The sequence below is a fragment of the Pristiophorus japonicus genome, unplaced genomic scaffold (assembly GCF_044704955.1).
Source record: "Pristiophorus japonicus isolate sPriJap1 unplaced genomic scaffold, sPriJap1.hap1 HAP1_SCAFFOLD_607, whole genome shotgun sequence".
Taxonomy (NCBI): Eukaryota; Metazoa; Chordata; class Chondrichthyes; family Pristiophoridae; genus Pristiophorus; species Pristiophorus japonicus.
The window spans coordinates 1-25515 of record NW_027254517.1 but is presented as its reverse complement, the minus strand read 5'-3'; the positions used below and the strand labels follow the sequence as shown (position 1 = coordinate 25515).

The 25515-nt window shown below is 55.7% G+C and overlaps 1 protein-coding gene across 1 annotated transcript in view; it reads right to left on the bottom strand.

Moving 5' to 3' along the window:
* LOC139255439 (FH2 domain-containing protein 1-like) overlaps positions 1-22263 on the bottom strand; it is a 39790-nt gene extending 17527 nt beyond the window's left edge. The window contains exons 1-4 of the mRNA XM_070873919.1: positions 21996-22263; positions 16243-16304; positions 6153-6255; positions 1041-1126 (exon numbers count right to left, since the gene is read on the bottom strand). Of these exons, the coding sequence (XP_070730020.1) occupies positions 1041-1126; positions 6153-6255; positions 16243-16304; positions 21996-22091 (347 nt within the window). The 5' untranslated portion in view covers positions 22092-22263. The remainder of the gene's footprint in view (positions 1-1040; positions 1127-6152; positions 6256-16242; positions 16305-21995) is intronic.
* Positions 22264-25515: the final 3252 nt, after the last annotated feature.

The window sequence follows — 25515 nt, the reverse complement described above, 5'->3', positions numbered from 1 at the left end:
CCCGCCCTTACCCCCCCCCGACCCCGCCGTTACCCCCCCTCCCCCGCCGTTACCCCGCGTTCCCCCCCCCCGGACCCCGCCGTTACCCCCCCTCCCTCCCGACCCCCCACCGTACCCCCCCTCCCCGGACCCCGCCGTTACCCCCCCTCCCCGGACCCCGCCGTTACCCCCCCCTCCCGGACCCCGCCGTTACCCCCCCCTCCCCCGGACCCCGCCGTTAACCCGACTCCCCGGACCCCGCCGTTACCCCCCCTCTCCCCGGACCCCGCCGTTACCCCCGACTCCCCGGACCCCGCCGTTACCCCCCCCATCCCCGGACCCCGCCGTTACCACCCCCCTCCCCGGACCCCGCCGTTACCACCCCCTCCCCGGACCCCGCCGTTACCCCCCCCCTCCCCGGACCCCGCCGTTACCCCCCCCTCCCCAGACCCCGCCGTTAACCCCACTCCCCGGACCCCGCCCTTACCCCCCCCCTCCCCGGACCCCGCCGTTACCCCCCCTCCCCGGACCCCGCCGTTACCCCCCCTCCCCGGACCCCGCCGTTACCCCCCCTCCCCGGACCCCGCCGTTACCCCCCCTCCCCGGACCCCGCCGTTACCCCCCCTCCCCGGACCCCGCCGTTACCCCCCCTCCCCGGACCCCGCCGTTAACCCCACTCCCCGGACCCCGCCGTTACCCCCCCTCCCCGGACCCCGCCGTTACCCCCCTCCCCGGACCCCGCCGTTACACCCCCCCTCCCCGGACCCCGCCGTTACCCCCCCCCCCTCCCCGGACCCCGCCGTTACCCCCCCTCCCCGGACCCCGCCGTTACACCCCCCCTCCCCGGACCCCGCCGTTACCCCCCCCATCCCCGGACCCCGCCGTTACCACCACCTCCCCGGACCCCGCCGTTACCCCCCCCCCCTCCCCGGACCCCGCCGTAACCCCCCCCTCTCCCCGGACCCCGCCGTTACCCCCCCTCCCCGGACCCCGCCGTTACCCCCCCCTCTCCCTGGACCCCTCCGTTACACCCCCCCTCCCCGGACCCCGCCGTTACCCACCTGGGAATGGCGACCAGCAGCAGCATGAACAGGTCGGACTCACACACCCGCTTGCGGTCTCCATCGAACTCTCGCAGCCTCTTCACCTGCTCAACACAACAACACGTCGCCACGGCGATCAGCCACACAACCATCCAATAATAACCCAACCCTGTCACACATCAGCCAATCACAACCCTTTCCGAACACACGTTAAACCGAGGTCCCCTCAGGTGGCTGTAAACGATCCCGCGGCCACGATTGGAAGAGCAGGGGGGCTATCCCCGGGGGTCCTGGGGCCAATATTTATCCCTCAACCAACATCCGGGTCATTATTGGCTGTGTGTGGGAGCTTGCTGTGCGCAAATTGGCTGCTGCGTTTCCCACATTACAACAGTGACTACACTCCAAAAGAAGTCTTTTTATTGGCTGACATAATGGCGTGAAACCCACCCACTCCCCAAATCCCCCACGCACCCTCTCCCCAAATCCCCCACCCACCCACTCCCCAAATCCCCCACCCACCCTCCCCCCAAATCCCCCACCCACCCTCTCCCCAAATCCCCCACCCACCCACTCCCCAAATCCCCCACCCACCCTCCCCCCAAATCCCCCACCCACCCTCCCCCCAAATCCCCCACCCACCCTCTCCCCAAATCCCCCACCCACCCTCTCCCCAAATCCCCCACCCACCCTCTCCCCAAATCCCCCACCCACCCTCTCCCCAAATCCCCCACCCACCCTCTCCCCAAATCCCCCACCCACCCTCTCCCCAAATCCCCCACCCACCCTCTCCCCAAATCCCCCACCCACCCTCTCCCCAAATCCCCCACCCACCCTCCCCCCAAATCCCCCACCCACCCTCTCCCCAAATCCCCCACCCACCCTCCCCCCAAATCCCCCACCCATCCCCCACCCACCCTCTCCCCAAATCCCCCACCCACCCACTCCCCAAATCCCCCACCCACCCTCCCCCCAAATCCCCCACCCACCCTCTCCCCAAATCCCCCACCCACCCTCTCCCCAAATCCCCCACCCACCCTCTCCCCATATCCCTAACCCCACCTAAATCTTGGGCGTGGATCTGATTTACAATCAAGTGCTGAATGTTGCCTTGGTTACTCTGCTTGGGGCTCGTGTGTTGTTCAGTCCTGCCCTTGTGAATCATTCTGGTGATTTCCTGCTCAGCCTGAGTATGAATCGTTTGTATTCCACACCCGGCCGCCCTCCTGCGACTGTGAAAGGATTTTGAATGCTGTGCTGGAGAGCACTAGGTTCATGAATACCAGGCAGAGAGGCTGTAACTACCAGGAAACTGAGGGTCGACCTGGTCGAGGTCACTCGGGGAGATAGAGGGAAGATATTTCTGCTTGTGATAGACCACAACAAAGGGCCATAAATATAAGATAGGCACTGAGAGGTCAGCCATGACTCAGCAACTCTTGCCTCGGAGTCAGAAGGAATTTCTTCTCCCAGAGGGTTGTGAATCTGTGGAATTCTCTGCCCAGGGAAGCAGTTGAGGCTAGCTCATTGAATGTATTCAAGTCACAGATAGACAGATTTTTAACCAATAAGGGAATTAAGGGTTACAGGGAGTGGGCGGGTAAGTGGAGCTGAGTCCACGGCCAGATCAGCCATGATCTTGTTGAATGGCGGAGCAGGCTCGAGGGGCTAGATGGCCTACTCCTGTTCCTAATTCTTATGTTCTTATGAAGGTTATGGGTTCAAATCCCACTCCAGTTCTTGAGCACATAAATCCAGTGCTAGTACTGAGGGAGTGCAGCACTGTCGGAGGGGCAGTGCTGAGGGAGTGCAGCACTGTCGGAGGGGCAGTGCTGAGGGAGTGCAGCACTGTCGGAGGGGCAGTGCTGAGGGAGTGCAGCACTGTCGGAGGGGCAGTACTGAGGGAGTGCAGCACTGTCGGAGGGGCAGTGCTGAGGGAGTGCAGCACTGTCGGAGGGGCAGTACTGAGGGAGTGCCGCACTGTCGGAGGGGCAGTACTGAGGGAGTGCAGCACTGTCGGAGGGGCAGTACAGAGGGAGTGCCGCACTGTCGGAGGGGCAGTACCGAGGGAGCGCCGCACTGTCGGAGGGGCAGTACCGAGGGAGCGCCGCACTGTCGGAGGGGCAGTACTGAGGGAGTGCCGCACTGTCGGAGGGTCAGTACTGAGGGAGCGTCGCACTGTCAGAGGGGCAATACTGAGGGAGTGCCGCACTGTCAGAGGTGCAGTACTGAGGGAGCGTCGCACTGTTTGAGGAGTTGTCTTTTGGATGAGACTATAAACCGAGGCCCCGTCTGCTCTCTCCGGTGGGTGTAAAAGATCCCATGGCACTATTTCGTAGAGCAGGGGAGTTATCCCTGGTGTCCTGGGATCAATATTTATCCCTCAACCAACATCACTAAAACAAATGATCTGGTCATTATCACAGTGCTGTGTGTGGGAGCTTGCTGTGCACAGATTGGCTGCCGCATTTCCCACATTACAACAGTGACTACACTCCAAAGTACTTTATTGGCTGTAAAGTGCTTTGAGACGTCTGATGGTCGTGAAAGGCGCTATATAAATGCAAGTCTTCCTTTCTAATAAATCCAAAGGGGAATTCAGGAGTAACCTCTTTACCCAGAGAGTGGTGAGAATGTGGAACTCGCTGCCACAGGGAGAGGTTGAGGTGAATAGTATCGATGCATTTAAGGGGAGGCTGGATAAACACATGAGGGAGAAGGGAATAGAGAGATATGGTGATGGTGGGGGTGAGATGGAGAGGGTGGGAGGGGGCTGGTGTGGAGCATAAACCCCGGCACGGAACGGGGGGGCCCAGTGGCCTGTTTCTGAGCCAGACACTCGATGTAATTTTTTTAGTTAATCCATTTGAGGCCGTGCCTGTTTAGTTTGCAATGTCTGGTTCTTGGCCTGTGAAGATGACACAAAACGTGGGAGGGCATCTTGATAAAGCTGCAAAAAAAGGCATTTCTGTGAAAGATCATGGGCCTGAAACACTAACTCGGTTTCTCTCCCCACAGACACTGCCTGACCCGCTGAATAGTTCCAGTATTTTTGCTTTATATTTCAGATTTCCAACTTATGTAGTGTCTGGCTTCGGTTTTTGCCGTTAAAAAGGATCCCAGTTTTTATAAATAGAGTTGCAAGAGGGAATTCGAAACTGTGCCAATCGCAGGAAAGATGCAGTTAAATTATCGAGGCAGTGACCTGAGGGCAGATATATAAATCTCCACCAAATGAACAAAGAGCGAGATTACGAGAATGTTTGCACAGGGAGTTGTTCGGGAATGGACCAGAAACACAGGTGGACAAGAATCCACAACAGTTAACACAAGCGGAGGAGTATCTGAAAAGGAAAAATGTGCAGGGTTTGGGGGAAAGTGCGGGGGGGGGCAGGGGGCTAATGGAACAGGAACAGGGGGAGGCCATTCTGCCCCTCGAGCCTGTTCCACCATTCAATGAGGTCACGGCTGATCTGTGACCTAACTCAATCCCACCTTGGCTCCATGTCCCTTCAGACCTTTGTCTTGGAAAAATACGGTCGGTTTCAGATTTAAAATGATTAATCGAGATACTGTCGACTGATTTTGTCGGAGAGAATTGCACAATTCTACCGTCCTTTGTGTGTGCAAGTGTTTCCTAATTTCACCCTCGAAAGGTCTGGCTCTCATTGTTAGACTGTGCCCTCAGTCCCAGACTCCCCAACCAGCAGGAACAGTGTCTCTCCATCGCCCCTCTCCGTTCCCCATAATATCCTGAAAACTTCCATCAGATCACCCTTAATCTTCTAAATCCCAGGGAATACATCCCTAGTGTGTGTAATCTCTCCTCGTAACGTAACCCTTGGAGTGCGGGTATCAGTCTGGTAAACCCACACTGCACTCCCTCCAACACCAATATATCCTCCCTCAGGTGTGGGGCCCAGAACTGCTCACAGTGCTCCAGGTGTGGGGCCCGGAACTGCTCACAGTGCTCCAGGTGTGGGCCCAGAACTGTTCACAGTGCTCCAGGTGTGGGCTCAGAACTGCTCACAGTGCTCCAGGTGTGTTTCCCAGAACTGCTCATAGTGCTCCAGGTGTGGGCCCAGAACCGCTCAGTGCTCCAGGTGTGGGGCTCAGAACTGCTCACAGTGCTCCAGGTGTGGGGCTCAGAACTGCTCACAGTGCTCCAGGTGTGGGCCCAGAACTGCTCACAGTGCTCCAGGTGTGTTTCCCAGAACTGCTCACAGTGCTCCAGGTGTGGGCCCAGAACTGCTCATAGTGCTCCAGGTGTGGGCCCAGAACTGCTCACAGTGCTCCAGGTGTGGGCCCAGAACTGCTCACAGTGCTCCAGGTGTGGGCCCAGAACTGCTCACAGTGCTCCAGGTGTGGGCCCAGAACTGCTCACAGTGCTCCAGGTGTGGGCCCAGAACTGCTCACAGTGCTCCAGGATTTTTGGTTATTTTCTGCATCTGATAATGATGTTTTAATGATCGATGTACCTGCCCCCCGAGTCTCAGTGAGCCAGCGCTGTGTTTAGCCTTGCACCATTTAGAAATGACCCCGTTTTCTATCGAAAGTGGATGACCTCACACTTACTTACACTGAACTCCACTTGCCACAGCTTTGTCCACTCACGTATTCTCTCGCTATCCCGGTGTCCATTTCATGTTTCCCACAGTATCGCCCATCTCTGTGTCAGCGGTAAATCTGGATAGTGGCTTCTCATGGCATCATCGCAGTCGTTAATAAATACAGTTAATAGGTGAGGCCCCAACACAGATCCCCGCGGGACAACACCTGCCTGAACGGCACAGCTCCAATTTGAAGAGCCTTTTCAAAGAGCCAGCACTGACATGATGGGTCACATGGGCTCCTTATGTGCTGTAACATCCTAGTAATCAGACACCCCCCCCTTCCACTCCCCCCCGCCCCTCCCCCCAGACACTCCAACCCCCCCGACCCCACTCCACACACCCCCTCCTCCACTCCCCCCCCCCAGACACTCCAACCCCCCCGACCCCCCCAACCCCACTCCACACACCCACCACCTGCTCCCCCCACCCCCCGCCTCTCTCTCCCACCCACAACCCCACACCCACCCTGTCTCTTCCTCCCCCCTTGCCCCTCTCTTCCCCCCACCCCTCAACCTACCTCTTCTCTCTCGGGCAGCAGTTTGCGGAGCTCAGTCAGTTTCTCTGCTCCGTACGAGGCTCCGACTCCATTCTCAATGTCGGCGATGATGGTCTGCACGGGCCTGGGGGGCAAGGACACAGACTGGTCACTCACACCCACAGACCCACTGACCAGTCACACTCACCCCCTCACACACTGACCACTCAGACCCACTGACCAGTCACACTCACCCCCTCACACACTGACCACTCAGACCCACTGACCAGTCACACTCACCCCCTCACACACTGACCACTCAGACCCACTGACCAGTCACACTCACCCCCTCACACACTGACCACTCAGACCCACTGACCAGTCACACTCACCCCCTCACACACTGACCACTCAGACCCACCCACAGACCCACTGACCAGTCACACTCACCCCCTCACACACTGACCACTCAGACCCACCCACAGACCCACTGACCAGTCACACTCACCCCCTCACACACTGACCACTCAGACCCACTGACCAGTCACACTCACCCCCTCACACACTGACCACTCAGACCCACTGACCAGTCACACTCACTCCCTCACACACTGACCACTCAGACCCACCCACAGACCCACTGACCAGTCACACTCACCCCCTCACACACTGACCACTCACACCCACTGACCAGTCACACTCACCCCCTCACACACTGACCCACTGGTCACACCCACAGACCGCTCAGACCCACCCACTGACCCACTGACCAGTCACACTCACCCCCTCACACACTGACCGCTCAGACCCACCCACTGACCCACAATAGCAAAGAAATGAGTGCGCAGATAATCTGCTTTAGTGATGTTGGCCAGGACACCGGGAAGAATTGGCCAGCTCTAGAATCACACAGGAGGCTGCTGATTGGCTCACTGAGTCGATGCCAGCTCTTTAAAGACGAATCTAACTCGTCCCATTCATAGAACCATAGGAACAGGAGGCCATTCAGCCCCTCGAGCCTGTTCCATCATTGATTCAGATTATGCCTGATCTGCGACCGAACTCCGTGCACCTGCCTTTGGTCCATATCCTTAATATCTTTGGTATCAATGTCTGATTTAAAATTAACAATTGATTTAGCATCAGTTGCTGTTTGTGGAGGAGAGTGTCAAACCTCTCCCACCCTTTGTGTGTACAAGTGTTTCCAAATTTCACTCCTGAAAGGTCTGGCTCGAATATTTGGACCATACCACCACATCCTAGACTCCCCAACCAGCGGGACAGCGTCTCTGTCTACCCTATCCATTCCCCATTGATCAGATCGCCCTTTAACCTTCTAAATTCTAAGCAATACAACCCGAAATTTTGTAATCTCTCCTCATAAATTAACCCCTCCCCCGCCCTTTCCCCGGGGCCCTGCACATTTTCCCTTCAGGTACGTATCCAACTCACGTTTGAAAGCCACGATTGAGTCTGCCTCCCCCACCCTCTCAGGCCGTGCATTCCCGATCCTAACCACTCGCTGCGGAATAATGTTTGTCCTCATGTCGCCTTTGGTTCTTCTCCCAATCGCCTTAAATCTGTGTCCTCTGGTTCCCGACCCTTCCCCAATGGGAACAGTTTCCCTTGACCTCTGTCCAGACCCCTCATGATATTGAACACCTCGATCAAATCTCCTCTCAACCTTCTCTGCTCCAAGGGGAACAACCCCAGCTTCTCCAGTCTATCCACGTCACTGAAGTCCCTCATCCCTGGAACCATTCTCGTAAATCCTTTCTGCTCCCTCTCCAAGGCCTTCACATCCTTCCTAAAGTGTGGTGCCCAGAATTGGACACAATACTCCAGTTAGGACTGAACCAGTGTTTTATACAGGTTCATCATCATTTCCACACTTTGTACTCTATGCCTCTATTTATGAAACCGAGGATCCCGTAAGCTGGTTAATGGCTTTCTCAACCTGCCCTGCCACCTTCAGTGATTTGTGCCCATATACCCCCAGGTCTCTCTGTTCCTGCACCCCCTTTAGGATTGTACCCTTTAGTTTATATTGCCTCACCTCGGGCTTCCTACCAAAATAGATTCACATTTTTCTGCGTTAAATTCCATCTGCCCCGTGCCCGCCCATCCCACCAGCCTGTCTGTGTCCTCCTGAAGTCTCTCACTACCCTCCTCACTGTTCACTACACTTCCAAGTTTTGTGTCATCTGCAGATTTTGAAATTGTGCCCTGTATACCCAGGTCCAAGTCATTAATATATATCAGGAAAAGCCGTGGTCCCAGTACCGACCCCGGGGGAACACCACTGTATACCTTCCTCCAGACCGAGAAACAACCGTTCACCACTACTCTCTGTTTCCTGTCACTGAGACAATCCCGTATCCATGCTGCCACTGTCCCTTTTATTCCCTGGGCTTCAACTTTGCTGCCAAGCCGATTATGTGGCACTTTATCAAACGCCTTTTGGAAATCCATGTACACCACATCAACCGCATTACCCTCATCAACCCTCTCTGTTACCTCATCAAAAAACTCAATCAAGTTGGTTAAACACAATTTGCCTTTAACAAAAGCAGAGAATGCTGTGAATGTCAGCGGGTCAGGCAGTGTCTGTGGAGAGGGAGCAGAGTTAACGTTTCAGGTCGATGACCCTTCGTCAGAACTGGAGAGAGTTCGGGAGGAACGGATCCTTAACCTGCACTGAGAGGGGGAGGGGAGAGAGTACAAAAGGGAAGGTCTGTGATAGGGTGGGAAGCAGGAGAGATTAGAGAGACAAAAGGGACGATGGCCCAAATTCAAATGGTGATGTCAGGAGTTCGAAAAACATTAGTCGAGATCGGGTGTGAATGGCGGGATAATGACCCACTGCCATTAGAGATACAGAGAGAGAGAAAGAAACAGGCTCCAGGGGGGTGAGGGGGAGGGAGGGAGGTGGAGGGAAGCGAGGGGGTGAGGGGGAGGGAGGGAGGGAGGGAGGGAGGTGGAGGGTGGCCAGTGACGGGCAGAGGTTACGCTCTGAAACTGTGGAACTCGATGTGGAGTCCGGAAGGCTGTAAAGTGCCCAATCGAAAGATGAGGTGCTGCTCCTCGACCTTGCGTTGAGCTTCGTTGGAACAGTGCAGGAGACCGGGGACGGAGAGGTCAGAGTGCGAGTGGGTCAGGTGACCGGAAGCTCGGGGTCACGCTCACGGACTGAATGGAGGTGCTCCACAAAGCAGTCACCCAATCAACACTCGGTCTCCCCAATATAGAGACCGCATCGTGAGCGGCCAATACAGTGTACGGAGTAGCAGGCAGTACAGGTACATCGCTGTGTCACCTGGAGGAATATTTAGGGCCCTGGCTCTCCTTTATTAGCTCTGGCTTATCCAAGTGGCTGATAATTTTCTCCCGGATTATTGCATCTAAAAGCTCCCCCACCACCGATGACCGGCCTGCAGTTGCTGGGTTTATCCTTACTCCCTTTTTTAAACAAGGGTGTAACGTTTGCAATTCTCCAGCCCTCCGGCACCACCCCTTTATCGACGGAGGATTGGAAGATTGTGGCCACTAACTCTGCGATTTCTACCCTTACTTGCCTCAGGATGCATCCTGTCCGTTCCGGGTGACTTATCCTCTTTAATTAACACCAGCCTCTCCAGCACCTCCTCTTTATCTATTTTTATCTCATCCAATATCCCAGCAACCTCCACATTTGCCTTAACTTCCTGGGTAAACACCGAGTACTCATTATCTGCTGGGCCCCCTCGCTCCACCAACAGATTCCAGTTAGGTCTCAAATCGCCCCACACTCCTCTGACCAGCCGGTTATTATTTATATGCCTTTCGAAGACCTTTCTTATTCCCTGTTATGTTGGCCACCAATCTCTTCCCGTGCTCTCTCTTTGCCCCTTCTCTGTAGGTTTAATATTCAGCCTGATTCTCCTTGTATTGTTAAGCTGCCATGTCCTGCGCTCCCCTTTGTCTGTTTCATCCTGCTCCCCAATTCCTTCATCATCCAGGGAGCTCTGTCTTTGGTGCCCCCCGACCCCCGGAGGAATGTACCTCGACTGTACCCGAACCAACTCCTCTTTAAAAGTGGCCATTACATTTCCGCCTGTCAGTCATTGACTCCGATTACCCGGGCCAGCTCCCTCCTCAATTTGCTGAAATTAACCCTCCACCAGTTAAGTATATTTATTCGAGATTCCTCCCTGACCTTCTCCATAATTAATCTAAAGTGGGAAGAATGTTCCCGATGTTGGGGAAGTCCAGAACCAGGGGACACAGTCTAAGGATAAGGGGTAAGCCATTTAGGACTGAGATGAGGAGAAACTTCTTCACTCAGAGAGTGGTGAACCTGTGGAATTCCCTGCCGCAGAGAGTTGTTGATGCCAGTTCATTGGATATATTCAAGAGGAGGTTAGATATGGCCCTTACAGCTAAAGGGATCAACGGGTATGGAGAGAAAGCAGAAAAGGGGTACTGAGGGAATGATCAGCCATAATCTTATTGAATGGTGGTGCAGGCTCGAAGGGCCGAATGGCCTACTCCTGCACCTATTTTCTCTGTTTCTATGTAAACCTTCCAATACTATGATAACTATTCCCCAGATGGTCCCCCACTGTGATATTCTCTACTTGACCCACTTCATTGGCCAAGACTCGATCCAGCAATGCCTCCTCCCTCTTGGGCAAACAACATACTCTTCAAGAAAATTCTCCCGAACACACTTCAGAAATCCCTCCCCTTCTCTGCCCATAACACAATCACTGCCCCAGTCAATATTAGGGTAGTTAAAGTCTCCCATTATAACTGCTCCATGCTTCTTACAGTTCTCAGTGGGCAGCACCCTTGCCTCAGAGTCAGTACGTTGTGGGTTCAGGACCTGCTCCAGGGACTTGAACACAAAGCAGTGACAACAGAGATAGTGGATACATTAGTTGTAATCTACCACGATTCCCTGGATTCTGGGGCAGTCCCAGCGGATTGGAAAAGTGCAAATGTAACGTCCCCATTTAAAAAAGGAGGCAGACAGAAAGCAGGAAACGATAGACCAGTTAGCCTAACATCTGTGGTTGGGAAAATGTTGGAGTCCATTATTAAGGAAGCAGTAGTGGGACATTTGGAAAAGCAAGATTCAATCAAGCAGAGTCAGCATGGTTTTATGAAAGGGAAATCATGTTTGACAAATTTGCTGGAGTTCTTTGAGGATGTAATGAACAGGGTGCTGCCCACTGAGAACTGTAAGAAGCATGGAGCAGTTATAATGGGAGACTTTAACTACCCTAATATTGACTGGGGCAGTGATTGTGTTATGGGCAGAGAAGGGGAGGGATTTCTGAAGTGTGTTCGGGAGAATTTTCTTGAAGAGTATGTTGTTTGCCCAAGAGGGAGGGAGCATTGCTGGATCGAGTCTTGGCCAATGAAGTAGGTCAAGTAGAGAATATCACAGTGGGGGAACATCTGGGGAATAATGATCATAGTATTGGAAGGTTTACATAGAAACAGAGAAAATAGGTGCAGGAGTAGGCCATTTGGTCCTTCGAGCCTGCACCACCATTCAATAAGATCATGGCTGATCATTCCCTCAGTACCTCTTTCTTGCTTTCTCGCCATACCTCTTGATCCCTTTAGCCGTAAGGGCCATATCTAACTCCCTCTTGAATATATCCAATGAACTGGCCTCAACAACTCTCTACGGCAAGGAATTCCACAGGTTAACAACTCTCTGAGTGAAGAAGTTTCTCCTCATCTCAGGGAACCGGTGGATGTGGTGTATTTGGATTTCCAGAAGGCATTCGATAAGGTGCCACATAAAAGGTTACTGCACAAGGTAAAAGTTCACGGGCTTGGGGGTAATATATTAGCATGGATAGAGGATTGGTTAACTAACAGAAAACAGAGAGTCGGGATAAATGGGTCATTTTCCAGTTGGCAAACAGTGTCTAGTGGGGTGCCACAGGGATCAGTGCTGGGTCCTCAACTATTTACAATCTATATTAATGACTATGATGAAGGGACTGAGTGTAACGTAGCCAAGTTTGCTGATGATACAAAGATGGGAGGAAAAGCAGTGTGTGAGGAACATAAGAACATAACATAAGAATTAGGAACAGGAGTAGGCCATCTAGCCCCTCGAGCCTGCTCCGCCATTCAACAAGATCATGGCTGGTCTGGCCGTGGACTCAGCTCCACTTACCCGCCCGCTCCCCGTAACCCTTAATTCCCTTATTGGTTAAAAATCTATCTATCTGTGATTTGAATACATTCAATGAGCTAGCCTCAACTGCTTCCTTGGGCAGAGAATTCCACAGATTCACAACCCTCTGGGAGAAGAAATTCCTTCTCAACTCGGTTTTAAATTGGCTCCCCTAAAGAGACAAACACCAGGATTGAACCAGTGACAGTTAGAACTTAAGTCTAACACTCTCCCAACTGAGCTATTTCAGCCCAACAGGAGGACACACAAAATCTGTAAAAGGACATAGACAGGCTAAGTGAGTGGGCAAAAATTGGGCAGATGGAGTATAATGTGGGAAGGTGTGAGGTTATTCACTTTGGTAGGAAAAATAGAAAAGCAAATTATAATTTAAATGGAGAAAGATTGCAAAGTGCTGCAGTACAGAGGGACCTCAAAAGTTAGTATGCAGGTACAGCAAGTGATCAGGAAGGCCAATGGAATGTTGGCCTTTATTGCCGGGGAGATAGAGTATAAAAGCAGAGAAGTCCTGCTACAACTGTACAGGGTATTGGTGAGGCCACACCTGGAGTACTGCGTACAGTTTCGGTCTCCGTATTTAAGGAAGGATAAACTTGCATTGGAGGCTGTTCAGAGACGGTTCACTCGGTTGATTCCGGAGATGAGGAGGTTGACTTATGAAGATAGGTTCAGAAGAATGAGAGGTGATCTTAATTGAAACGTTAAAGATCCTGAGAGGGCTTGACAAGGTGGATGCAGAGAGGATGCTTCCACTGGTGGGGGAGACTAGAACGAGGGGGCATTGTCTCAGAATAAGGGGCCGTCCATTTAAAACTGAGATGAGGAGACATTTCTTCTCTCAGAGGGGTGTAAATCTGTGGAATTCTCTGCCCCAGAGAGCTGTGGGGGCTGGGTCATTGAATATATTTAAGGTGGGGATAGACAGATTTTTGAGCGATAAGGGAGTGAAGGGTTATGGGGAGCGGGCGGGGAAGTGGAGCTGAGTCCAAGAATAGACCAGCCATGATCTTATTAAATGGTGGAGCAGGCTCGAGGGGCCAAATGGCTGACTCCTGCTCCTATTTCGTATGTTTTCATGTCGGAGGTGCCGTCTTTCAGATGAGACGTTAAACCGAGGCCCCGTCGCCTCTCTCGGGTGGATGTAAAAGATCCCAAGGCACTATGTCGAAGAAGAGCAAGGGAGTTATCGCTGATGTCCTGGCCCAATATTTATCCCTCAATCAACATAACAAAAACAGATGATCTGGGTCATTATCACATTGCTGTTTATGGGAGCTTGCTGTGCAAAATTGGCTGCCGCGTTTCCCACATTACAACAGTGACCACACTCCAAAAGTACTTCATTGACTTTGAGATGTCCAATGGTCGTGAAAGGCGCTATATAAATGCAAGTCTTTCTCTCAGTAATTTCCTTGTGAATCTGTCCCTCTGTCTCTCTCCCACTTTTTGTTGGTCTATAAAATATATCAAGTTGCCCAATAACTCCTTTATTGTTTCTTAACCCCAACCTGTGCCCCCAACACCCCCCACCCCCCCCGACATATTTTCCTTAATCAAAACTGGGACTTTCTCCCGTATTCCTTCCCTGAACACCTTGTACGCGGGAATATTAAGCATCCAGTCCTGCTTTTTGTGGGCCAGCTCTCGGTTATCGCCACAACATCCTATTCCTGGTGGGTTGATCCCGCAGCTCACCGACCTGGCGAACCACACTTGGTGCATTCACCAGCTTCTGGTTTAAACTCTCCCCACACAGCACAGTGAGGATACTGGTCCCAGCTCCCCCTGAACCGGCCCCAATATCCCAGGAACCTGAAGCCCTCCCTCCTTCATCGTGTCCAGTCACGTATTAACCTGCTCTATCCTCCTATTCCTACTCTCACTGGCACATGGCCCTGGGAGCAATCCTGGGATTACTACCTTTCAGGTACCGGCTTTTTAACTTCATCCCGAGCTCCTTAAACTCTGCCTGGAGGGCCCTTACCCTCGGACTCCGACATGGACCTCAACTTCTGGCCCTTCCCCTTCCCCCACAGAATGGCCTGCACCCTCTCCGTGACATCCCTTACCCTGCCTCGCATCGCACTGCCGCCTGCACCCTGACTATCGAACCCTCACTGTGCTGTACCCTCACAGTGCCAGGGTCAAGCTCCCCGACCTCGAGGTGCTGTTCCCCTCGCTGGTCATCAACCCTCAAACTCGGTTTTCCAGTGACGCACTCCCGGAGGATCCCACAGTGCCGGCCTCTCCTTGCCCTGACGGGGGCCACACACTTGCTATTCGGCTGTGTGAGGCGCTGTGTGGGCCCACCTCCTGTAACCTGCGATCCGGGGCACACTCAGCCACCACCCCCTGTACCCCCCCCCGGGGCACTCTCAGCCCCCCCCCCCCCCGGGGCACACTCAGCCCACGTTTACCCCCCCGGGACACACTCACCTCCCGTACACCCCCCACACTCAGCCCCCCCCCCCCCCGGGGCACTCGCAGCCCCCCCCCCCCCCGAACACACTCAGCTCCCCCCCGTACCGCCCCCCCCCCCCAGACACACTCAGCCCCCGCCCCGAGGCACACTCAGCCCCACCTGTACCCCCCGGGGCACACTCAGCCCCCCCCGTACCCCCCATCCCCCCCTCCCTCCCGGACACACTAAGCCCCCCCCCGTACCCCCCGGGGCACTCTCAGCCCCCCCCCCCGGGGCACACTCAGCCCCCCCCGGACACACTCAGCCCCCCGTACCACCCCCAACCCCGGGACACACTCTCAGCCCCGTACCCCCACCCCCGGACACACTCACCCCCCGTACACCCCCCCACCCCGGGACACACTCAGACCCCCGTACCCCCCCGGGGCACACTCAGACCCCTCTCCCCCGTACCGCCCCCCCCCCCCCAGACACACTCACCCCCCGTACCCCCCCCCCCCAGGACACACTCACCCCCCGTACTCCCCCTCCCCCAGGACACACTCACCCCCCGTACCCCCCCCCCCAGGACACACTCACCCCCCGTACCCCCCCCCAGGACACACTCACCCCCCGTACCCCCCCCCCCCAGGACACACTCACCCCCCGTACCCCCCCCCAGGACACACTCACCCCCCGTACTCCCCCCCCCCCCCCCAGGACACATTCATCCCCCGTACCCCCCCCCCCCCCAGGACACACTCACCCCCCGTACTCCCCCCCCCCCCCCCAGGACACATTCATCCCCCGTACCACCCCCCCCCCCCGGGGCACACTCAGCCCCCCCCGTACCCCCCATCCCCCCCTGACACACTCACCCCCCGTACCCCCCCCGGGGCACACTCAGACCCCCCCACCCCCCGTACACACTCAGCCCCCCCCCCCCCCCCGTACAACCCCCTCAGGACACACTAAGCCCCCCCCCCCCCGTACCCCCCCCCCGGGGCACACTCAGCCCCCCCCGGACACACTCACCCCCCCGGGGCACTCTCAGCCCCCCCCCCGGGGCACACTCAGCCCCCCCCGGACACACTCAACCCCCCCCCCCAGGACACACTCAACCCCCGTACCCCCCCCCCCAGGACACACTCACCCCCCGTACCCCGGGGGTGAATCCAGCAGACCCTCAGAAACCCTCAGTGTAAGTTCAAGCCGCTGGAGGCAGTTTCTACATCGTGGCTCCCTGGGACATGGTAATCATCCCGACATTTGCACCCGGCGCGGGAGCTGCAGGCTATGGGGGGGTGGGTGGGGGGGCACTGTCCCCATTCTCACCAGACACTGAAGCCGATTTAGACTATTGCTGTGAACCAACACGGCTAACCTTCCATTCACTGGTCACAGCGAGAGAACCAAAGGCTGAATTATTTATTGCAGTTTAACACGACCCAGAGACAGTAAGGAGCTAAATATGAAATATCCAGATACTGAACCTCGACGGTTGGACCAACAGGCAGACTGGCCGGTGTTACCTTTTGAACTGTTTGAGGAATATTCCGAGGTTCATGCTCTTCTTGGCATCCAGAATAGAAACCTGGGAACAGAAGCAGGCCATGAGAACCTTTCCCACAAATCGTCCCCTTCCCCCGACCCCCATCTCCCCCCCCAACCCCCACCGAGTGGGTCAGAGGTTGGTGTCCGAATCAGCCCAGAGACACCGCCTCATGTATCATTCTCAGTACCCGCACCCTCCCCTCCATCACTCAGCACCCCCTCCCCTCCATCACTCTCAGCACCCCCTCCCCTCCATCACTCAGCACCCCCTCCCCTCCATCACTCAGCACCCCCCACCCTCCATCACTCTCAGCACCCCCTCCCCTCCATCACTCAGCACCCCCTCCCCTCCATCACTCAGCACCCCCTCCCCTCCATCACTCAGCACCCCCTCCCCTCCATCACTCAGCACCCCCTCCCTCCATCACTCAGCACCCCCTCCCCTCCATCACTCAGCACCCCCTCCCCTCCATCACTCAGCACCCCCTCCCCTCCATCACTCAGCACCCCCTCCCCTCCATCACTCAGCACCCCCTCCCCTCCATCACTCAGCACCCCCTCCCCTCCATCACTCAGCACCCCCTCCCCTCCATCACTCAGCACCCCCTCCCCTCCATCACTCAGCACCCCCTCCCCTCCATCACTCAGCACCCCCCGCCCTCCATCACTCAGCACCCCCCGCCCTCCATCACTCAGCACCCCCCGCCCTACATCACTCAGCACCCCCTCCCCTCCATCACTCAGCACCCCCCGCCCTCCATCACTCAGCACCCCCCCCCTCCATCACTCAGCACCCCCTCCCCTCCATCACTCAGCACCCCCTCCCCTCCATCACTCAGCACCCCCTCCTCTCCATCACTCAGCACCCCCTCCCCTCCATCACTCAGCACCCCCTCCCCTCCATCACTCAGCACCCCCCACCCTCCATCACTCAGCACCCCCTCCCCTCCATCACTCAGCACCCCCTCCCCTCCATCACTCAGCACCCCCTCCCCTCCATCACTCAGCATCCTCCACCCTCCATCACTCAGCACCCCCCGCCCTCCATCACTCAGCACCCCCCGCCCTCCATCACTCAGCACCCCCCGCCCTCCATCACTCAGCACCCCCCGCCCTCCATCACTCAGCACCCCCTCCCCTCCATCACTCAGCACCCCCTCCCCTCCATCACTCAGCACCCCCTCCCCTCCATCACTCAGCACCCCCTCCCCTCCATCACTCAGCACCCCCTCCTCTCCATCACTCAGCACCCCCTCCCCTCCATCACTCAGCACCCCCTCCCCTCCATCACTCAGCACCCCCCACCCTCCATCACTCTCAGCACCCCCTCCCCTCCATCACTCAGCACCCCCTCCCCTCCATCACTCAGCACCCCCTCCCCTCCATCACTCTCAGCACCCCCTCCCCTCCATCACTCTCAGCACCCCCCCCCCACCCTCCATCACTCTCAGCACCCACTTCCCCACTTCCCCCCCCCCCCCCACCCCCGCATTCCCCTGCTCCCCACCCCCCTCTCCACCGCCAACATCCCAGGCCAGGATTGAAGCTCAACGCTCTGCACACAATCCAGTAACAGACAGTGGGTCAGTAACCGTCTCATCAACCTCGGAACCTCGGCCCAGGAAGAGCTCATCACTCCATAGCAGATCTCACTCCAATCCCAGGCTCCCATTGGGAAGGAGGGGATCAAACATCATTGGTTCTGGACCTACCGCTATTTTCAATCTGATCTCTCCCGATCCGGACTCTGACCCTGGGCAGATCTCCCAGGATCCTGACCCTGACCAGCTCTTCCTGGATCCTGACCCTGGGCAGATTCCCCTGGATCCTGACCCTGGGCAGATCGCCCTGGATCCTGACCCTGGGCAGATTCTCCTGGATCCTGACCCTGGGCAGATCCCCCTGGATCCTGACCCTGGGCAGATTCCCCTGGATCCTGACCCTGGGCAGATCGCCCTGGATCCTGACCCTGGGCAGATCGCCCGAGATCCTGACCATGGACAAATCCCCCTGGATCCTGACCCTGGGCAGATCTCCCTGGATCCTGACACTGGGCAGATCTCCCTGGATCCTGATACTGGGCAGATCTCCCTGGATCCTGACCCTGACTCTGGACAAAGCCGTGCTGAATTCTTGGAGTGGCGTTCAGCTCTTCCCACCCGGCAAAGACCCGTCGAATCAGAATCACACAGGAGGAGGCCATTGGGCCCATCGAGCCTGTGCCGGCTCTGTGACAGAGCGATCCAATCAGTCTCACTCCCCGCTCTTTCCCCACAGCCGGCACATTTTTCCCCGACAAGCATTTATCCAATTCCCGGTTTGAAAGTTACTATTGAATCTGCTCCCACCGCCCTTTCAGGCAGCGCGTTCCCGATCACAACAACTCGCTGCGTAAACACATTCTCCCCATCTCTCCCTCTGGTTCCATCGCCGATTATCGTCAATCTGTGTCCCTCTGGTTACCGACCCTCCTGCCCATGGGAACAGGTTCTTCTGATCTACTCTAAATAAACCCTTTGTTACATTGCGTGACATCGAGTGTCCGGCACAGAAACAGGCCACTGGGCCCCACCGCTCCGTGCCGGGGTTTATGCTCCACACCAGCCCCCTCCCACCCTCTCCATCTCACCCCATCACCATATCCCTCTATTCCTCTCTCCCTCATGTGTTTATCCAGCTTCCCCTTAAATACATCGATACTATTCACCTCAACCCCTCCCTGTGGCAGCGAGTCCCACTTTCCTGCTCTCTGTCTGTAGCCCTGTAGGTTACGGCACTTCAGGAGCACATCCAGGTATTGTTTAAATGTGGTGAGGGTTTCTGCCTCTACCACCCTTTCAGGCAGTGAGTTCCAGACCCCACCACCCTCTGGGTGAAGACATTTCCCCTTAAAACCCCTCTAAACCTCCCCCCAATGACTTTAAATCTATGCCCCCTGGTTGTTGACCCCTCTGCCCAGGGAAACAGCTCCTTCCTATCCACTCTATCCAGGCCCCTCATCATTTTATACACCTCAATCAGGTCTCCCCTCAGCCTCCTCTGTTCCAAAGAAAACAGACCCAGCATCTCCAATCTTTCCTCATCGCTAAAATTCTCCAGTCCAGGCAACATTCTTGTAAATCTCCTCTGTACCCTCTCCAGTGCAATCACATCCTTCCTGTAATGTGGTGACCAGAACTGCATGCAGTACTCCAGCTGTGGCCTAACCAGTGTTTTATACAGTTCAAGCATAACCTCCTGCTCTTGTATTCCCTGCCTCGACTAATAAAGGCAAGTATTCCGTATGCCTTCTGAACCACCTTATCTACCTGACCTGCTACCTTCAGGGATCTGTGGACCTGCACTCCCAGGTCCCTCTGTTCCTCTACACTTCTCAGTGTCCTACCATTTAATGTGTATTCCCTTGCATTGTTAGACCTCTCCAGATACATTACCCCTCACTTCTCTGGATTGAATTCCATTTGCCACTGTTCTGTCCACCTGACCAGTTCATCGATATCTTCCTGCAGTCTACAGCTTTCTTCTTCATTATCAACCACACGGCCAATGTTAGTGTCATCTGCAAACTTCTTAATCATACCCCAAACATTCAAGTTCAAGTCCTTGATATATACCATATATGATATATGAACCCTGTGGAACCCCACTAGAAACATCCTTCCAGTCACAAAAACACCCATCAACCATTACCCTTTGCTTCCAACTTGTCACTTTGCCCTGGATCCCATGGGCTTTAACCTTTATGACCAGTCTGCCATGTGGGACCTTATCAAAAGCTTTGCTAAAATCCATATACACGACATCGTACACACTGCCCTCATCGACCCTCCTGGTTACCTCCTCGAAAAATTCAATCAAGTTAGTCAGACACGACTTTTCCTTAACAAATCCATGCTGACTGTCCTTGATTAATCTGTGTCTTTCCAAATGAAGATTTATCCTGTCCCTCCGAATTATTTCCTATAATTTTCCCACAACCGAGGTTAGGCTGACTGGCCTGTAATTACTCGGTCTATCCCTTTCTCCCTTTGTAAACAAAGGTCCACATTAGCAGTCCTCCAGTCCTCTGGCACCACACCTGTAGCTGGAAGGGACTAGGAAATGAAGGTCAGAGCTTCTGCTATTTCCTCTCTTGCTTCTCTTAACAGTGTGGGATACATCCTATCCGGGCCTGGGGATTTATCCACTTTCAAAGCTGCTAAGCCCTTTAATACTTCCTCTCTCACTATGTTTGTTTCATCTAATATTTCACACTCCTCCTCCCTCATTGCAAAGTTTGTATCGCCCCTCTCCTTTGTGAAAACAGATGCAAAGTATTCATTAAGAATCATACCCACATCTTCTGCCTCCACACACACAGATTTCCTTTGTGGCCTCTATAGGCCCCACTTTCTCTAGTTATCCTCTTGTTCTTAATGTATTTATAAAACATCTTTGGGTTTTCCTGATTTTACTTGCCAACATTTTTTCATGCTCTCTCTTTGCTTTCCTGATATCTTTTTTCATTGCACACAGCACTTCTTATACTGCTCTAGAGTCTCTGCAGTATTGAGTTCTCGGAATCTGTCATAAACCTCCCTTTTATTGTTTATCTTACCCTGTATGTCCCTGGTTATCCAGGGGGCTCGAGATTTGTTAGGGAACATACTTGCTCTGTACCCTCAGGATCTCCTCCTTGAATGCCTCCCACTGCCCCGACACCGATTGACCATCAAGTCGCTATTCCCAGTCCACTTTGGCCATATCCCATCTCAGCTCAGCAAAATTGGCTTTTCCCCAATTGAGAACTTTTATTCCTGGTCCATCTTTGTCCTTTTTCACAACAACCCTAAATCTTACTGAATTATGGTCATGTTTTCTATTACATCCGAGTAAAGATTTCATTATCTTTCCTACCACTGACGTGATATTGAACACCTCGATCAAATCTCCTCTCAACCTTCTCTGCTCCAAGGAGAACAACCCCAGCTTCTCCAGTCTATCCCCGTCACTGAAGTCCCTCATCCCTGGAACCATTCTCGGAAATCTCCTCCGCAGCCTTGCCAAAGACACGTCATCCTTCCTACAGTGCAGGGCCCAGAATTGGACACAATACTCCAGTTGGGGCCAAACCCATGTTTTATACAGGGATTAGCAGAACGTCCTTGCTCCTGTATTCAGCACTCTTATTAATGAAGCCCAGGATCCCGTAACCTTTTTAATAGTTTTCTCAACCTTCCCTGCCACCTTCAATGATTGATGTACATATCCCCCCGCTCCCACTCGGGGGCGGGGGGGGCGGTGAATCTTTAGAACTCTCTGCCCCAGAGGGCTGTGGAGGCAGAGTCTCTGAATATATTCAAGGTTGAGATCGGTAGATTTTAGGACTCTCGGGGAATCGAGGGATTGGGCGGGAAAGGGGAGTTGAGGTCAAAGATCAGCCGTGATCGTATTAGAAACATAGAAAATATGTGCAGGAGTAGGCCATTCGGCCCTTCGAGCCTGCACCGCCATTCAATAAGATCATGGCTGATCATTCACCTCAGTACCCCTTTCCTGCTTTCTCTCCATACCCCTTGATCTCTTTAGCCGTAAGGGCCATATCTAACTCCCTCTTGAATATATCCAATGAACTGGCATCAACAACTCTCTGCGGCAGGGAATTCCACAGGTCCACAACTCTCCGAGTAAATGGCGGAGCAGGCTCAAGGGGCCGAATGGCCGACTCCTGCTCCTATTTCTATGTCCTCACCTCCCCCTCACCAGTTCTCTGAGGGGACTTTGTTCGAAAGCTCCTTCGCACACTCAGCCGATTTTGATCGTCTTTGCGGCCAAACAGCTCCTCCATCCTCCTGGTGTCAAGATCCAAGTTCTCGGGACATTTATCGTCCGTCCAGATATTCTGCTTCCCAACCACGCAGTGCTGAGGGAGAGCGTCCCAGTTAAAGTTCCGCAGCCTGGAACGGCGACTTGCTCCCAACCTTCGAATGCCCCCTGACTGAGAGGGGGGGCCGAGACCCCCGGGAGGGGGAGGGGGAGGGGGAGGGGGAGGCCCGGAACCCCCAGGAGGGGGAGGGGGAGGGGGAGGGGGAGGCCCGGAACCCCCAGGAGGGGGAGGGGGAGGGGCAGGCCCGAGACCACCGGGAGGGGGAGGGGGAGGGGCAGGCCCGAGACCCCCGGGAGGGGGAGGGGCAGGGGGAGGGGGAGGGGCAGGCCCGAGACCCCCGGGAGGGGCAGTGGCAGGGGGAGGGGGAGGCCCGGGACCCCCGGGAGGGGGAGGGGCAGGCCCGAGACCACCGGGAGGGGGAGGGGGAGGGGGACGGGCAGGCCCGAGACCCCCGGGAGGGGGAGGGGCAGGGGGAGGGGGTGGGGGAGGCCCGAGATGCCTGGGTGGGGGTGAGGGCGATTGCCCTTGGTTACTGGGCTGCGGGGGAGGGGACCGGTTGCCCTTGGTTACTGGGCTGCGGGGGAGGGACCGGTTGCCCTTGGTTACTGGGCTGCGGGGGAGGGACCGGTTGCCCTTGGTTACTGGGCTGCGGGGGAGGGACCGGTTGCCCTTGGTTACTGGGCTGCGGGGGAGGGACCGGTTGCCCTTGGTTACTGGGCTGCGGGGGAGGGACCGGTTGCCCTTGGTTACCGGGCTGGGGAGGAGGGGGCGGAGCTGTGGCAGATTTTCCCGGTGAATTCGGAGAAACTGGCAGCGAGGGGTCCAATTCTGTTGTTGTCACCATGGTTACCGGGGTCCTTTCCATGGCCTACTGCGGTGCGATTGGGCAAATCCCAGCAGCAAATGAGAGCATCACGGCGAGAGAGTAAAAGACATCTTTCCCAGGAATGTCGGAGCGATTCACGGACACACGAGCGGACTGCCGGTTTTCCAAACCCACCGGCGACCGTCACACCAATCCTGCAACAGGAAACGCACCTGGGTCAGAGGTCACAGAGCAACCAACACCACAATCCCAGGGAATAATGTCCACAGATCCCTGAAAGGAGCAGGCCAGGTGGATAAGGTGGTGAAGAAGGCATACGGAATGCTTGCCTTTATTGGCCGAGGCATAGAATATAAGAGCAGGGAGGTTATGCTTAAATTGTATAAGACTCTGGTTAGGCCACAGCTGGAGTACTGCGTGCAGTTCTGGTCGCCGTATTATAGGAAGGACGAGAGAGAGTGCAGAGGCGATTTACGAGGATGCTGCTTGGAATGGAGAAAATGGAGCACAGATTGGAGATGCTGGGTCTGTTTTCTTTGGAACAGAGGAGGCTGAGGGGAGACCTGATTGAGGTGTATAAAATGATGAGGGGCCTGGATAGAGTGGATAGGAAGGAGCTGTTTCCCTGGGCAGAGGGGTCAACAACCAGGGGGCAGAGATTTAAAGTAATTGGGGGGAGGTTTAGAGGGGATTTGAGGGAAAATGTCATCACCCAGAGGGTGGTGGGGGTCTGGAACTCACGGCCTGAAAGGGTGGTAGAGGCAGAAACCCTCACCACATTTAAACAGTACCTGGATGTGCTCCTGAAGTGCTGTAACCTACAGGGCTACGGACCGAGAGCTGGAAAGTGGGATTAGGCTGGGTAGCTCTTGGTCGGCCGGCACGGACACGATGGGCCGAATGGCCTCCTCTCAACAGTCTCTCTCTCCCCCCTCTGCCCCAGTCTCTCCCTCACTCCCAGTCTCTCTCAATCTCTCAGTTTCTCTCTCCCCAGTCTCTCTCTCTCTCTCCCATCCCAGTCTCTCTTCTCTCTCTCTCTCTCCCCTCCTCCCCCGCCCCAGTCTCTCTCTCTCTCCCCCCACCCCAGTCTCTCTCTCTCTCTCCCAGTCTCTCTCTCTCTCCCGCCCCCAGTCTCTCTCTCTCTCTCTCTCTCCCTCCCTCCCCCCCACCCCCAGTCTCCCTCCCCCCCCCCCCCCCAGTCTCTCTCTCTCTCTCCCCCTCTCGCCCCCAGTCTCTCTCTCTCTCTCTCTCTCTCTCTCTCTCCCCCCCAGTCTCTCTCTCTCCCCCCTCCAGTCTCTCTCTCTCTCTCTCCCCCCTCCCCAGTCTCTCTCTCTCTCTCTCTCTCTCTCTCCCCCCCTCCCCAGTCTCTCTCTCTCTCTCCCCCCCAGTCTCTCTCTCTCTCCACCCCAGTCTCTCTCTCTCTCTCTCTCTCCCTCCACCCCAGTCTCTCTATCTCTCTCCCTGTCCCAGTCTCTCTCTCTCTCTCTCTCTCTCCCGCCCCCAGTCTCTCTCTCCCTCCCTCCTCTCCTGCCCCCAGTCTCTCTCTCTCTCTCTCTCTCTCTCTCCCCCCCAGTCTCACTCTCTCTCTCTCTCCCCCCCCAGTCTCTCTCTCGCTCTCTCTCCCCCCCCAGTCTCTCTCTCGCTCTCTCTCTCTCCCCCCACCCCAGTCTCTCTCTCTCTCTCTCTCTCTCTCTCTCTCTCCCCACCACCCCAGTCTCTCTCTCTCTCTCCCCACCCCCCCGTGTCCCTCCCTCTCTCTCTCTCTCTCTCCAGCCTCTCTCCCCCTCCACCCCCTGCCCCCGCTTCTCTCTCTCCCTCTGCCCCAGTCTCTCCCTCACTCCCAGACTCTCTCAATCTCAGTTTCTCTCCCTCTATCTCTCTCACCCAGTCTCTCTCTCAATCTCTCTCCCTCTATCTCTCTCCTCCAGTCTCTCTCTCTCTCTCTCTCTCCCCACCCCCAGACTCTCTCTCCCCGCCCCCAGTCTCTCTCTCCCTCCCCCAACACAGTCTCTCTCTCTCTCACTCTCCCCACCCCAGTCTCTCTCTCTCTCTCTTTCTCCCACCCAATATCTCTCTCTTTCTCTCTCTCTCTCTTCCACCCCCCCAGTCTCTCTCTCTCTCTCTCTCTCTTACGTCCCCAGTCTATCTCTCTCTCTCTCTCTCCCCCCCTAGTCTCTCTCTCTCTCCCCCCCCGCAGTCTCTCTCTCTCCACACCCGCAGTCTCTCTCTCTCCCCCCCCTGCAGTCTCTCTCTCTCTCTCTCTCTCCCCCCCTAGTCTCTCTCTCTCTCTCTCCCCCCGCAGTCTCTCTCTCTCCCCCCCCCCCAGTCTCTCTCTCTCTCTCCCCCCAGTCTCTCTTTCTCTCTTTCTCTCCCCTGCCCCCCCGCCACAGTCTCTCTCTCTCTCCCCACCCCAGTCTCTCTCTCTCCCTCCCCCCAGTCTCACTCTCTCTCCCCACCCCAGTCTCTCTCTCTCTCCCCACCCCAGTCTCTCTCTCCCTCACCCCAGTCTCACTCTCTCTCCCCACCCCAGTCTCTCTCTCTCTCTCCCTCTCTCCCCAC